Source organism: Dromiciops gliroides, chromosome 1 (genome assembly GCF_019393635.1).
Source record: "Dromiciops gliroides isolate mDroGli1 chromosome 1, mDroGli1.pri, whole genome shotgun sequence".
In the NCBI taxonomy this organism is placed as follows: domain Eukaryota; kingdom Metazoa; phylum Chordata; class Mammalia; order Microbiotheria; family Microbiotheriidae; genus Dromiciops; species Dromiciops gliroides.
This window is the reverse complement of record NC_057861.1, coordinates 253,161,789-253,175,341: the sequence shown is the minus strand read 5'-3', so window position 1 is coordinate 253,175,341 and position 13,553 is coordinate 253,161,789. Positions and strand designations below refer to the sequence as shown.

Sequence of the window (13,553 nt, the reverse complement as noted above, 5' to 3'; positions counted from 1 at the left end):
AATGTTTCTTTTAGTTCTAAATCTTTGGTTCTAGATTGCTCTGCTCCACATGCCTATCCCCATTAATTGTGAACTGAAAATCAGTTTGATGTAGTAGATAGAGAGTTGGCCTCAGAATCAGGAAGACCTGATGGAAGATAGGAAGACATGGAAGACACCCATGCAGGCTGTGTGACCATGGGTAATTTCTTAAACCTTTCTGCTAACTGCAAATTTTTTTCCCCCTGCAGGGCAATGGGGGTTAAGTGACTTGCCTAGGGTCACACAGCTAGTAAGTATCAAGTGTCTGAGGCTGAATTTGAACTCAGGTCCTCCTGAATCCAGGGCTAGTGCTCTATCCACTGTGCCACCTAGCTGCCCCCTGCAGAACTGTTACTAGTTTACACTGTTAGAGGTATTTCTTCATTGGGATTTATCTGGTCAAGAAATCATAGGTACAATCAATTATAATAATAACAATAATAAGAATGCATTGAGCCATGGACTTCCCTGGCAGTGCTTATATTCTGCATTCTTACTCGGTCTACTTGGCTTTCTCTCCTGTCAAAAATCTGGGGTGACCCACCAACCCTCATTCCAGGGAGAATACCCTTTCTAGGATTAGGGGTTTAGTTTCCTTAGAGTTGTTCTATCTTTGTCCTCCACAAAAAAGGGGTTTCCTTGTGATATGTGCTTTTTTGTACTGTTAGACAGGTAAGTCACTCTATTTGATTATGTCATTAATAGAGGTAGCTGCCACAGTGGTCAAGGATAAAGCTTGCTTTAGAATCTGGAGCCTGAGAAATCAGCTCTACTTAGATTCTACTTTACTTAGAAGGCCTGGGGAGTATTAGATTTGGGCTTGGTAGGACTCAATGACAAAAGAAAGGAGAGGGCACCATTATGGAAGGGGTGTTTACCAGTGCCAGTTGTTGTAAGAGGTGAAAGAAAATAAGTATGGAGTGGAGATCAATAGATTGGCGATTAGGTAAACTTGGAGGGAGAAGTTAGTGAAGTGGAGGCAGCAGGTATAGATAAATCCAGGAGACAATTAATGAAGAGGAGAGAGATGGTAGGGAGTAGTTGGGGGGAGTAGTTGGGATGAGGGAAGATGTTTGTAAGAAAGGGGAGAAATGGGAATCATAGGATCAAAGATTTAGGGCTGGAAGTGACTTTAGGGATCATATAGTCCAGTTCCATCATTTTCCAGTTCAGGAACTAGGACTTGATTTAGTAACCAGCCTAAGGTCACATAGCTAGTAAATAACTAAATCGAGATTTGAACAGAACTCTTTGGTTTTCTGACTCCAAATCCATTGCTCTTTACCCTATACTACACTGCTCCTCTTTTATTTGTAAGCAATTGGGATGGACCCAGTGAAGATTGTGTCATGTAGGAGGGATGGAGTAAGGTCCCCTAAGAGATGGGAACAGATAAGATCAAGGATATAGGTGGAGAGGTTAGTGTTAGTAAATAGGGGGCACACCTATTCGTCTGAGACAGGCAGGAAAGAAGAAAGGGTGGATGAGGGGGTAAGAAATTTTCTGATTGAGAGATGGGCTGTTGTGATAAAGCAAGTTGGAAGAATGCCATCTTAGTAAAGTAGGTGATAATATCATCTGCTCAGAGTGAGGAAGAAAGGATGGTACTGGCAGGTTGGGATGAGTAGAAACATCTTTGTAAAATATAATCCATAACATTCTGAAGAGAGATGGCATGATAAACATTCTGAGGCTGAGCTGTCTGTGCCTTGGACAGCAGCATCCTGGCTCTCATTTACAAAGCCATTCAAAGATACCTACCTAGCTCCTGGCAATAGAAGGCGCCTATGGACAGGGCAATGTCTAGCCTACTTTCTTAGCAGGCAGCTGGCCTTCTCTAGAGTGAGACAATGCTTTTTTAAAAAACAAATCTATAAGAACCGCTTCCACCGGTTGCACGAGCCGGCTCACGTCTGTTGGGATGAAACTCACTTTGGAAAAGTGGGAAGTTACTATATCAATCGAACCTTTTTCTTTGAAGAAAATTCTTCTAAGAAGAATTGGAGAACTCTAAGTTTTTAAATTCTTGGATGGTAATTGATATATCATTTAGTGCCTTTATATTCCTACCAGGGAGTAACAAAGTCACTTCCCTTCCCACATTCTCTATCTGGCTACGTGACTTGGGACCAGTCTGATGCTTGCTCCTTATTGGTATCAGAGAGGATGTAGAAGGGAAATAAAAGGAGCAGAGCTCCTGACCTATCAATTTTTGCTACTTCTCGTAGCATCTCCAAAAATTGTCAGGTAATAGAAGGGGTGGCAATTGGGCCATTGCTAAAATGGAGTTTGGAGGCTATTTTGTGATTTCAATGTTTTTGTAATAAGTTTGGAAACAGTAGCAGACCTAGAGGCTAACATCATAGCACTGTTTTGTGATCCGCATTCATTTTTTTTTTCCATTGAATTGAGCCAGGTGTAAGTAAGAAATAAATGGAGAAGTAGCTGAAATCAAAGTCTAGCTTTCTTTCTGTGACTGAGAGTCACTGCTAAATAATTGCAATATTATTATTTTTTTTAGTGAGGCAATTGGGGTTAAGTGACTTGCTCAGGGTCACACAGCTAGTAAGTGTTAAGTGTCTAAGGTTGGATTTGAACTCAGGTACTCCTGACTCCAGGGCTGGTGCTCTATCCACTGTGCCACCTAGCTGCCCCTCAATTGCAATATTTTGAATTATGGATATGAGGAGTATGTATCATCAATTTACATGAGTATATTTGCAAGTTTTTATCATTAGGCTCGTTTGGAATGTTTAAGGAATCCTCCAACAAATCTTTAAAAATTACATAAAGAAAAATATGGAGAGAAAGTAGGGCAACTTTAGTCCAAATAATGCCTAAAACGCATTGTGTGGGGTGCCATAATAATCATATTGAGTTACAGGCACTGTGGCTCATTCCCACCCTCTTCCAGATGCAGTATTTTTTATTAGAGAAACTACAGATTATATATACATACCATGCTCCACAAAAAGAAAGGATCCAAAGAGAACAAGGATCCAAAGGGGATAGAAATGATTGCAGAATAGGGAAGTAGAAGAAAGAGTAAAATCTTCTTCCATTTAGCCAGTGTTGCTGATGGAATACACAAAGGAATGAGGGATTGTTGGCTCAGAGAGTAGCATGTAGCGGCAATATTTACTACTGAGCCTAATTTTACTGGCAGGAAAGACTGGTGAGGCCATCAGTATGGACTGAAGGAGAAGTCTGGAGTGATGCCTTTCTGTAAATGGAGAGAACACGTCCATTTACAATGCAGGCCCTGTATGTTTATGCACTTCTTTGGCCTGCTAGTCTTTCCAGTTGCTTGTTCAATGATTGGGGGTCTTCCAAGTGAGAATGGAAATGATACAGAGTTGATCGATGGCTTAGTTCTCCCTCCATCTAGGAGGAAGTTGAATTCAGGAATGCTTCAGGAAGGCTTGTCTTCTAAACTTAGGATAGTTCTATTTCCCTTCCCTGCTGGGATCAGAGGAGAATAGAATCCAGTGTGTGAAAATAAGCAGGGAAAGGAAGACTCCTCAGACTGCCATCCCCTAAGAAATTTATTTTCCTTTATTGGAATACTAGAATGTTACTATTGGAAATTTAGTGACTATCCAAGAGATAGACTGTCAAGGAGCATCATATGATTATAAAATTTAGAGCTAGAAGGGACCTAAGAGATAATCTAGTCTAATCCCCTCATTTTATAAATGAGGAAACTGAGGTCCAGAAAGGTTAGATGATTTGTTCAATGTCACACAGCTAGTAAGTTGCAGAGCTGGGGATTTGAACTCAGATCCTTTGACTCCCAAATTCAATACTCTTCCCATTCTATTTCTCACCAAACTTTGATTTGACTTTTCTGAGCTAAGGTTTTCACAAGATACAATATATTTAAAGCCCAGGTTTTTTTGTTTTTGTCCTGGTAATGTCTAGGACATTGAGATTATTTCACTTTCTTCTCATGCAGTGGGGATGATAAACGAAACACTTTGCCAATAGACTAATTTGTTCTGTTAGCAATGCACGCGCGCGTACACACACACCCACATACACAGTGAATAAAAGGCAAGAAGGCAAAGGAAATTTAAAGAAATTAATTATTGCTTGGTTTTTGCAAGAGCATAATTCCAGTTGACCTGTGAACCTGACTTTAAACTTCTTTGTAACTTTGAATTAGTGGGTTATGTTATAGACATACAGCTTGATACATGCACTTGAACTAAAAGCTGCCGTAGTTGTCTTTATTTTTGTTTTTAAGTATACTGCTCCCTCTGCTGGATTCTGAACCTGACCATGAAGCTGGGGATTTTCTCACAGAACAGAGGATGATTATTACCCCATAAAAATGTGGCCAAGGCTGCATCAGGAGATGGATTTAGTGATCTTATGGCCTCTTATGGAGGAAAAGCTCTCGGTGGCAGAATAACAACTGAAAGTTACTCATTAATGAGTCATTTAGACCAATAAAAGGATTTTTGCTTGGGTCTGGATATGAAAAGCCAAAAGGCTGCTCTTTTTGATAATCTCTTTGCAATTTTCTTTGGTAAGAGTGAGTCTATTTGGGGGAGCAGCATGAAGCAGGGCAAAGGACTTATGGCATGGACATGAAGTTTAATTGGCTGGTTTTTATAAAAGGCAGTTTCGCACTTCTGTATCCAGTTGGAAATGAAATATCTAGAGCATGTATTTTATCATGAAGGACATAGAAATTATGTATCAAATACTGTGGAGTCTTCAAGAAAATATTTAGCTCCAGTGTGGTTTTAGTTAGTATGTATCTTTATATCAATAAAAAAAGAGCATTTTGGTTAGTCTGAACAACTCAGAAAGGCATGAAATTGGTTAGAAACTTGGATCCCTGGAGATGCGAAAAGGCTCTAAGAGAAGTACAGTCTGTTCTCTTTTGTAACTGTGTGATGTTGACAGTAATAACAGGCCAGAAAAATACCACTTCTAAATCTCAACACAAGCAAACACACTAAAATGGAGGCAAATTAGAAGGACATTTTCCTTTCAAAATGAAGCAGGAGCACACACATTAGAGGCAAGGACAGCAGGAAAAGCCACGAGATGCCTGTTAACACGTCATTGTCAGTCAAGACCTACATTAGAAAAAAATAACTTACTCCCTGTTTCAGTTCTTCTTCCTAGGGAAAAATTCAATCAATAATGGTTAGATTACTCAGGAGTTCAATAAGAGCATACCCTATGTGAATGAACCTTTAAGCTAGGTAAATATCAGCAAACCTTTGGTGAAAAATCAAATCTCTTATATTTCAATGAACATTTTTATTTCTGAAATGTGTAACATTTCTTCTGGGGACCCATCTTTCTTTATTCTAGTAGCTTTACAACAACTCCCCCTCCCCACCCCACCCCCACCCCCAACAAACACCACACCTGTTTATGCCTAAGAGCAGGAGTTTGTTTCTCAATAGGAATCACCAAAACTTTTTGGTTATCAACAATATAAGCTACAGTCTGAAATGATAACTTTGATATTACACCCTGTCAGCAGAATGACATTTATAGGAAGGATAGAATATCGACAAATATGTCAAGTCATCATGGTGACAAAAGCTATAGGCAAGGAGTCTTTTGGATTAGGGGTCACCTGCCATCTCTAAAGAGTGGGATGCCAGGCTTATGGGAATAGGCACTTTCAAACTATTTATTTGGAAATGAGCTGAAAGAGCTACTTTGGGTCATCAAGGTAGTTTATTAATGACTTGAATGAGTACACAGAGGGGATGCTTATCCAAAGTGCACAGTACATGAAGCTGGGAAGGACAGCCAAGATGCTGAATGCTGGAATAAGGATCCAAAAAGATCTTAACAGGCTAGAATGATTGGGCCTAATCTAATAAAATAAAGCTTTATAGGGATAAAACAAAACAAAAAGCCACCCCCCTCTACCCCCCCCCCTCACCAGGGCTAAAAATATCAACTGCATAAGTACAGAATAGGGGAAGTGTGACTAGATAAGAGATTCTAGGAGAAAGACCAGGGGGCTTTAGTGATTATAAGCTATCAATGAGCCAACAGTGGAAAAGAGCCAACAAATGGCTCTTAGGCTGTATTCATATAAATATCGAGCCCAGAACTCTGCACTAATGTAATACTTCAAAGCCCCAGCAAGGCCTGGAAGCTATCCAAGGAAGTGGACATCTATACCTGAGCAAAGTCAGAGCTCTGGAAGGTCCTATCAAGGTGGGAAAACTTTGGGTGTGGGCTTGGTGATGAACTCTGTTGTCTGAGGACTAGCCTAGCCTAAGTCTGAAGAAGCTAATAACCAGGGGGATGATTGTTTGCACATAGCAACTCAAGGGCGATCATATACTTAGTAATTGAGCAAACTCCATCACTGAAAGGAATGCCCACAGAAAAGAAATGATAGATCCTGAAATGATTGGAGGGATGTTATGTGGAAAATGGAATATGTGGATTCTGCTGTTTCTTAGAAGGTATAGGAAGAATTAGGTGGGGGGGGGCGGAGACAGACAGACAGAGACAGACAGATAGACAGAGAGACAGAGAGAGACAGAGACAGAGATAGAGAGAGATGGACAGAGACAGAGAGAAAGAAAGAGACAAAGAGAGGAGAGAGATTTTAAACTGATGTAACACACCAAATGCAGCAGACACTTGGAGCTATCTAAAAGTGGAATGGGTTGCCCTGGGAGGTGGCAAGTTTTCCAACAGAAGCCTGCAAGTTGAGGCCACATGATCACATATTAGGGATTTTGTAGGGGAATTCCTGGTGGGGTATGAGTGGGTCTTGTGTCACGTATGAGCTCCTTTGCACTGCTGAGATCTCTGGATTCTATTTCATGAAATTGTATGTGTTTCTTTCTTTTCTTTTCTTTTTTTTTTAGTGAGGCAATTGGGGTTAAGTGACTTGCCCAGGGTCACACAGCTAGTAAGTGTTAAGTGTCTGAGGCCGGATTTGAACTCAGGTACTCCTGACTCCAGGGCTGGTGCTCTATCCACTGCGCCATCTAGCTGCCCCAATTGTATGTGTTTCTTGACTACATACATAAGGGTCTGGAGAATCTTTAATAATGACAAATGTAACCTGAGTTCAGCAAGTAAGGATAATTTTGGAAATAACTATTATAAATTAGTTCAAAGAACTGTGGAGTATAGATGCTGATTGAACCATATTATTTCTTTTGTTTTGGGTGCTGTTGTTTTTTTTTTTTCTATTTTGAGGTTTTGCATCACTGCTCTGATTCTTTCTCTTGTAACAGGATTAATGCAGAAATAGGATTAATGTTATTATGTGTATATATATATATGTGTGTATATATATATCTATATGTATATGTATAGAGATATATAGATATAACCTATATCAGATTACCTGCTGTCTAGGGGAGGGGGGAGGGAGAAAAATCTGAAATTGTAAAGCATGTATAAACAAAAGTTGAGAACTATCTTTACATGTAACGGAAAAAATAAAATATCTCATAAAACCAAATAAATTAGTTCAAAAGACAAATTCTAGGGTATTTATAAAGTATTGACATTTTATGATTTTCAAGGCCATAAAACAACTGGAACTTTGGACCCCTGACTAATTGGATTCTCAGCAGCCTGCCTGGTTTGGATAAATTGATGAGAAAGTTTGGTACAAAGTGAGCTTTCTGTTAATGTTACTGACTGGCTATGTGATTTAACCTGAGGTTAGGAGCTGATTCAGGGGGGCATTAATATAAAAATTAGGGAAAACCCTCATGATTAATTTTAAAATTAATTCATTTAAAACATTAATTCCAGAATTTTGTTTTGATGAATATTTTATCTAAAATGGTTTACCTTTAGTAGCTTCATGAGACCTTCTAACTGGACCATCAGCTCTCTCCGGCTCTCCTGAAGAGCAGACATCCTCTGTTCTAGCTCATCCTTGCGTTGTCTGAGAAAGAAGCAATTGTGATCAGAAGCAGTGCTTTCCCCACTTAACTATCTATACTTTCTTTTATTCTTGTGATAATGACTACCAGAGAAGGTTTGCTTGCTGCCTTTATAATACAACCAGTCACTTGTCATAAAAAAGAAGGCTTAGGGAGGTCAGCAATTAAATTCCAAGTGAATGTATAACTATAGATGGAAAAATTTGTTCTGAGAAAGCACAAGAAAAATTAAATAACGTTTAATCCCCCCTACCCCCCAAATACAGAGCGAAACCAGATCTCAGTAAACCCAAGTGTTCTATCCTGAATCTGGACAAACCTTTGCTTCATAGTAGTGTGTGGATATTTGAATCAGAATTAGATACTGCAGTCCATTTCATTCACATAGTGTAATTAGCAAAACCAGGTCTCCCAAAGGTAGAGATATAATAGCATGCTGTTAATACCATCAATTAAAAAAAAATACTAGTTTCAGAAGTGAAGAAAGAAAAATCACTTTTAAAATATTTATATGTAAACAATCTGAATTATGAACCAGAAAGTATTTTTCCTTTTTGTTCTTTGTAATGATTGGAATGATGCCACCTGCTGGAGACTTACTGTAGAAAAGCTCCGCCATGAGGTGAAGGTCTCTGAGGGCAAGACCATGTGTCTTTTCTTTGGCGTCAGGAAGTGACGTTTGCTAGTGGGAGGAAGGAGGGGGGAGCCTGGCGCTCTGACTCGGGCTCTTTCCTGTGGACTCTGGCGGAGAGCGGAACTAGGAATGCTCTCTCCCTTTAATAGATAGAGGAATGTAGGCCTTTCTCTCTCCCTTTACAAAATTCTTATTCTTCTTAATAAATGCTTAAAAGTCTAACTCTTGCTAAAGCTTATAATTTATTGGCGACCACTCATTAGAGATTTTAGACAATATAGCTAGAATTTTAGTCCCCTTAACATCTTAGAACTGAACATAGTTTTTGAGAAGTCTAGTGAGCCTAAAAACCTGTTTGGGGTCATATCACTGTGTCATTCATATTGATACCAAGAGGTAGCAATATACATTCAAAAGTGGAGGAGACAAACAATAATAGAACAGAACTACAATACCTTTGGTGTGTAGAACTCGTTTACATTCATCCAGAAAATTCCAATTCCATTCCTCCTCACCATTACTGTATGCATGTTACATAGGACTTCCCCCCAAAGGAATATGAATTATGTCCCCCAAATATGAGAACTCACAACTTAAAAATGTATAGAGGATTATGCATTTGTGTGCTCATATATACATCTGTATACTCATTTCATGGAACTTTCCTTCTCAAACATTTTCAGTGGCTCCCTATTGCCTATACAAACGTCTTTCATTAGCCTCTAATACAATATAGCTGCAACTTAACTTTATAGCCTTATTTCATACTATTTCCATTAACCAGGGTGTTCCCCATCTTGGAATAATCTCTCTTCTCATCTGTTCCTCTTGAAATCCTTCTGTCTCTACAAGGCCCATTTGAGGTACCACTTCTTTCATGGAAACTTCTATTGGAGCAATGGATAGAGAATTGGGCCTAGAGTCTGGAAGACCTGAATTCAAATCTGGCCTCAGATACTTATTAGCTATGTGAGCCTGGGCAAGTCACTTAACCTTTTTTGCCTCAGTTTCCTTATCTGTAAAATGAGGATAACAATAGCCCCCATTTCCCAGGGTTGTTGTGAGGTTCCAGTGATAATAATTGTGAAGTTCTTAGCATAGTGCCTGGAACTATAGAATAGTAAGTGCTATGTAAGTGTTAGCTTTTACTAGCATTCTAAATCCACCAGGGGAAAAAAGTGACCTCTTTGTTCTCAAATTTTCCTAGAGCATTTCTTCTGGACCACTCCTTTGCTCCCATCGCATCCTAATGCATGCATGTTGGTGTAAGATCTACATTGGCAGAGGGGGTTTAACACAGGCAAGTTACATCAGCAGACAAAAAGTGACATGTACTAGACAGGTCAAGCCTCTGCTCCCTCTTTGATGAACACCTCCCTCAAGTCCCTACTAGAAGTGGCCCAGAATAAGGAACCCCAGAATAAATGTGGTCATCCACCTAGCACAGTCCTTTTCATATGCAGAGTGACTTGTATAGTCACACAATCAACTGCATGTTTGTGTCTTAGCTAGAGTCCCTAGCTTTTTGACCTTCAGCAAGTTATTTGCCTCAGAGTCTGTTTTCTAATCTGCAAAATGGGGATAATAATGTTTATACTACCTATCTCTAAGACGGTTGCAAGGAAGGCACTTTGTAAATGTGAGCTAGTATTAATTTAATTTGTCCTAAAATGACCCCTTTTGCTTCAAGGGGATGCCATTAATTTTAATATTCTAGAATTTGATGAACGTCGGAATTCAACCCAAGCCTAGATGTTTTATGGATATTAATCATATTCCCTCATAGCCTTTACTTTGCTCGGCTGAAGAATTTAACACTCATTTATCTGCCCTTTTCCAGACCTTTGTGAGCTCATATTATCTTTCTAAAGGTTCAGAAGCCAAATCTGCACAGAATGTTCCAGGGGTTTGTACAAGAGGAGCATAATGATATCTGTTTTATTTCCAGGAGTTTTTAATTTATGATGCTCAACATTTTGTTGGCCTTTTGAGCACCAAGAGGAAGGCAGAGGCAATGAAATTGAACCATGCTAAGGTTAGCGAAGCAATCTCCAGAGAGACTTTTAAAAGCTAGCTGAAGAATTATGAAAAAGCATTGATTTATCATTTTCCAAACACCCTTTTCCCCTCCTCTATTCAAGTTCAGCCTATTATTGCAGCATCTCAATCATAGAACACACTTTTTCAACTATTTTATGATGACTTGATTCCATCTAATCTGTAGGTACTGCTATCTATAAATTGCAATTTCATTCTAAAATGGTTAAAATACATTTTATGCTGTTATGCTTGCTTACTGTATAATTTTACATACATTGACAAATAAAAGTGGTTTTTATTACCCAGAATAATGTCTAGAAGTATTGTTTTCTTCCAAGAAATAGATGTAGTAATGTCATAGAAGTATGTTTCTTGAAATTTATTGCATATAGTAGGTAATCTTTCAGTGATTTCATTTTTATACTAGCAGATATTTTGTTCTCCATTTTAGGTACTAGTCTACTATGTGACAGGCACTGTGTTAAGTACTGGAGATGCAATGAAAGGCAAAAACAAACAAACAATCATTCCCTTCAAAGAGCTCATAATCTAAACTGGATTTCTTTAAGAATATTTAATAATCTAGACTTTTCACTAGGTTTCCTCTTTTTATAGTATCATAGGATTGAGATCTGAAAATGGCCTTAGTAATCATTGACTTCAACAGCATTTTTTAAGCAAAGGAGGGAACTTTACAAGGATGCCAAGAGGAAATGAGAGTTCTTCAAGGCCATGTGAGAAGAAATAGGGTAGGAATTTGAACCTAATTTGAACAGCTAGAACAAATCCACCAATACAAGTAATATAAATCCACATTTATCATGTAAGTCTTAAAGAAAAATGTAAATTTTTATTTGTTTATGTTTTGTAAGGAGAATAAATTGAGGTGACCTATCTTGGAACACACTCAAAACTATCTGACTATTTACTTGGCCTGGAACCCACTCAAGGTAAGACACTATATAAAGAGTCTCTTACTAGAGGAATTACTTGGAGATTGTTACAAATAGAGCAGATAATGAATAGATACATGTGTGCAAATAGTCACTAGTTTAGAATACTAACTTAGTGGGTAAGGAATAAGGAATGTTCACCTCTTTTACCTCAGTATTTCTTTTCTATTTAGCATAAAGAAATGTATATAGCATGTTGTTATTGTTCAGTTCAGAAGTCTGATTCTTTGTGACCCCATTTGAGGTTTTCTTGGCAAAGATACTGAAATAGTTTGTCATTTCCTTCTCCAACTCATTTTACAGATGAGGAAACTGAGGCAAACAGGGTTAAATGACTTGCCCAGGGTCACACAGCTAGTAAGTGTCTGAGGTGGAATTTGAACTCAGGAAGATGAGTCTTCCTGACTCCAGGCCCAGCACCTAGTCTCCCTCTGAATATAGCATGTTTTTTTCCAATTGATCAATTTGGGATTATATGACATGTGCAAGTGTGGCAGAATAATGAAGTAGCGACGGATATAATTAAGACTTCTATTCTGAGGGGAAGGAGAGAATTCTCATTTAGTTAGTCAATAAATATTTATTAAGCACCTACTATGTGTCAGGTACTGTGATAAGTGCTAGGGATACAAAAAGAAGCAAGAGCCAGTCCCTGCCCTTATAGAATTCACAGTCTAATGGAGGAGCTCACAATCTGGTTGGCCTCCTACCATTATTGACTTTGTTATTATTGATATTTTATTGTAGTGATTACTGTTGTATTAGGGATGACAATGGGAGAGAAACAATTAAGAGTCTTTGGTGTCCAATTCTTCAGATATGTAGGACTTAATTTAGTATAAAATTCAAATGGAAAACAAAGATGGAATCTCAGTGGAGGCAGAGTCATCTATTATACTGTTTCTACAAGCAAAGTAAAGTGGAGAATTCTGTGATATCCAGAGGGAGTTTTAGGTTTTATTGTTGCTGCTGTTACTGGCACTTTGTGGATCATCTGGAAAAGATATGGGGAAGGTAGATGACACAGTGGACAGAGTGCCAGACCTAGTGTCAGGAAGACTCATCTTCGTGAGTTCAAATCCGGCCTTAGACACTTATTAGCAGTGTCACCCTGGGGAAGTCACTTAACCCTTTTTGCCTCAGTATCCTCTTCTATAAAATGAGCTAAAGAAGGAAATGGCACACCATTCCAGTATTTTAGCTAAGAAAATGTCAAATTGAATCAGGAGGAGAGAGACAGGACTGAAATGACTGAATTGTGATAAGTACTTTACAAATATTATTTCATTTGATTCACACAACAACCCAGGAAAGTATTTTTCTTTGGTTGGGCAATGAGGGTCAAGTGACTTGTCCAGGGTCACACAACTAGTAAGTGTCAAGTGTCTGAGTCCAGATTTGAACTCAGGTCCTACTGAATCCAGGGCCAGTGCTTTATCCACTGTGCCACCTAGCTGCTCCCCCCCCCCCTTTTCAGGGAAGCATATTTTAATCATCATTTAAAGTTGAGGAATCTGAGGCCAACAAAGGTGAGAGTGACTTGCCCAGTGTCACACAGCTAGTAAGTGTCTGAGACTGAATTTGAACTCAGGTCAATACACTACAACACTCTAGTGCTTCCTTTTTTGATATTAGAGGTAATAGGGAATCCCTGGATTTTACCGACATGGTCGGATCTGTGCTTTAGAAACATTACTTTTACAGCTGAGTGGAGGATGGAATGGAATAAGGAGACACTTGAAGCAGGGAGACCTACCAGCAGGCTGCTGAAAGAGTCCAGGTGATATATTAGAGAGGGGAAAAGTTTGTGCCTCTTCTGTCTTACAGAATTTCTAGCTACAAGAGTGACAGCTTGTGCAGTAGGTATCACTTATGGCAGCTCACCTTGGTCCTTGTTCATAAGACAAGCCAAGGTAAAGACATAATTTATTCTTGCTAGGAGAGAGTTCTCCAAATGTTCTTGGTGGATGCTATGAAGGTGGACTGTGCTTTCCTACAGCTGGG

General features: G+C 38.9%; 1 protein-coding gene across 36 annotated transcripts in view; it reads right to left on the bottom strand.

The window, feature by feature from the left end:
- DTNA (dystrobrevin alpha) overlaps positions 1-13,553 on the bottom strand; it is a 490,634-nt gene that overhangs the window by 39,035 nt on the left and 438,046 nt on the right. For 24 of the 36 annotated variants that reach the window (XM_043976702.1, XM_043976699.1, XM_043976700.1 and 21 more), the window contains 2 exons: positions 7,828-7,924; positions 5,136-5,156 (listed from right to left, as the gene is read on the bottom strand). In XM_043976702.1, coding sequence (XP_043832637.1) covers positions 5,136-5,156; positions 7,828-7,924 — 118 coding nt within the window. The remainder of the gene's footprint in view (positions 1-5,135; positions 5,157-7,827; positions 7,925-13,553) is intronic. The other 12 variants (XM_043976698.1, XM_043976732.1, XM_043976733.1 and 9 more) reach the window with 1 other exon arrangement.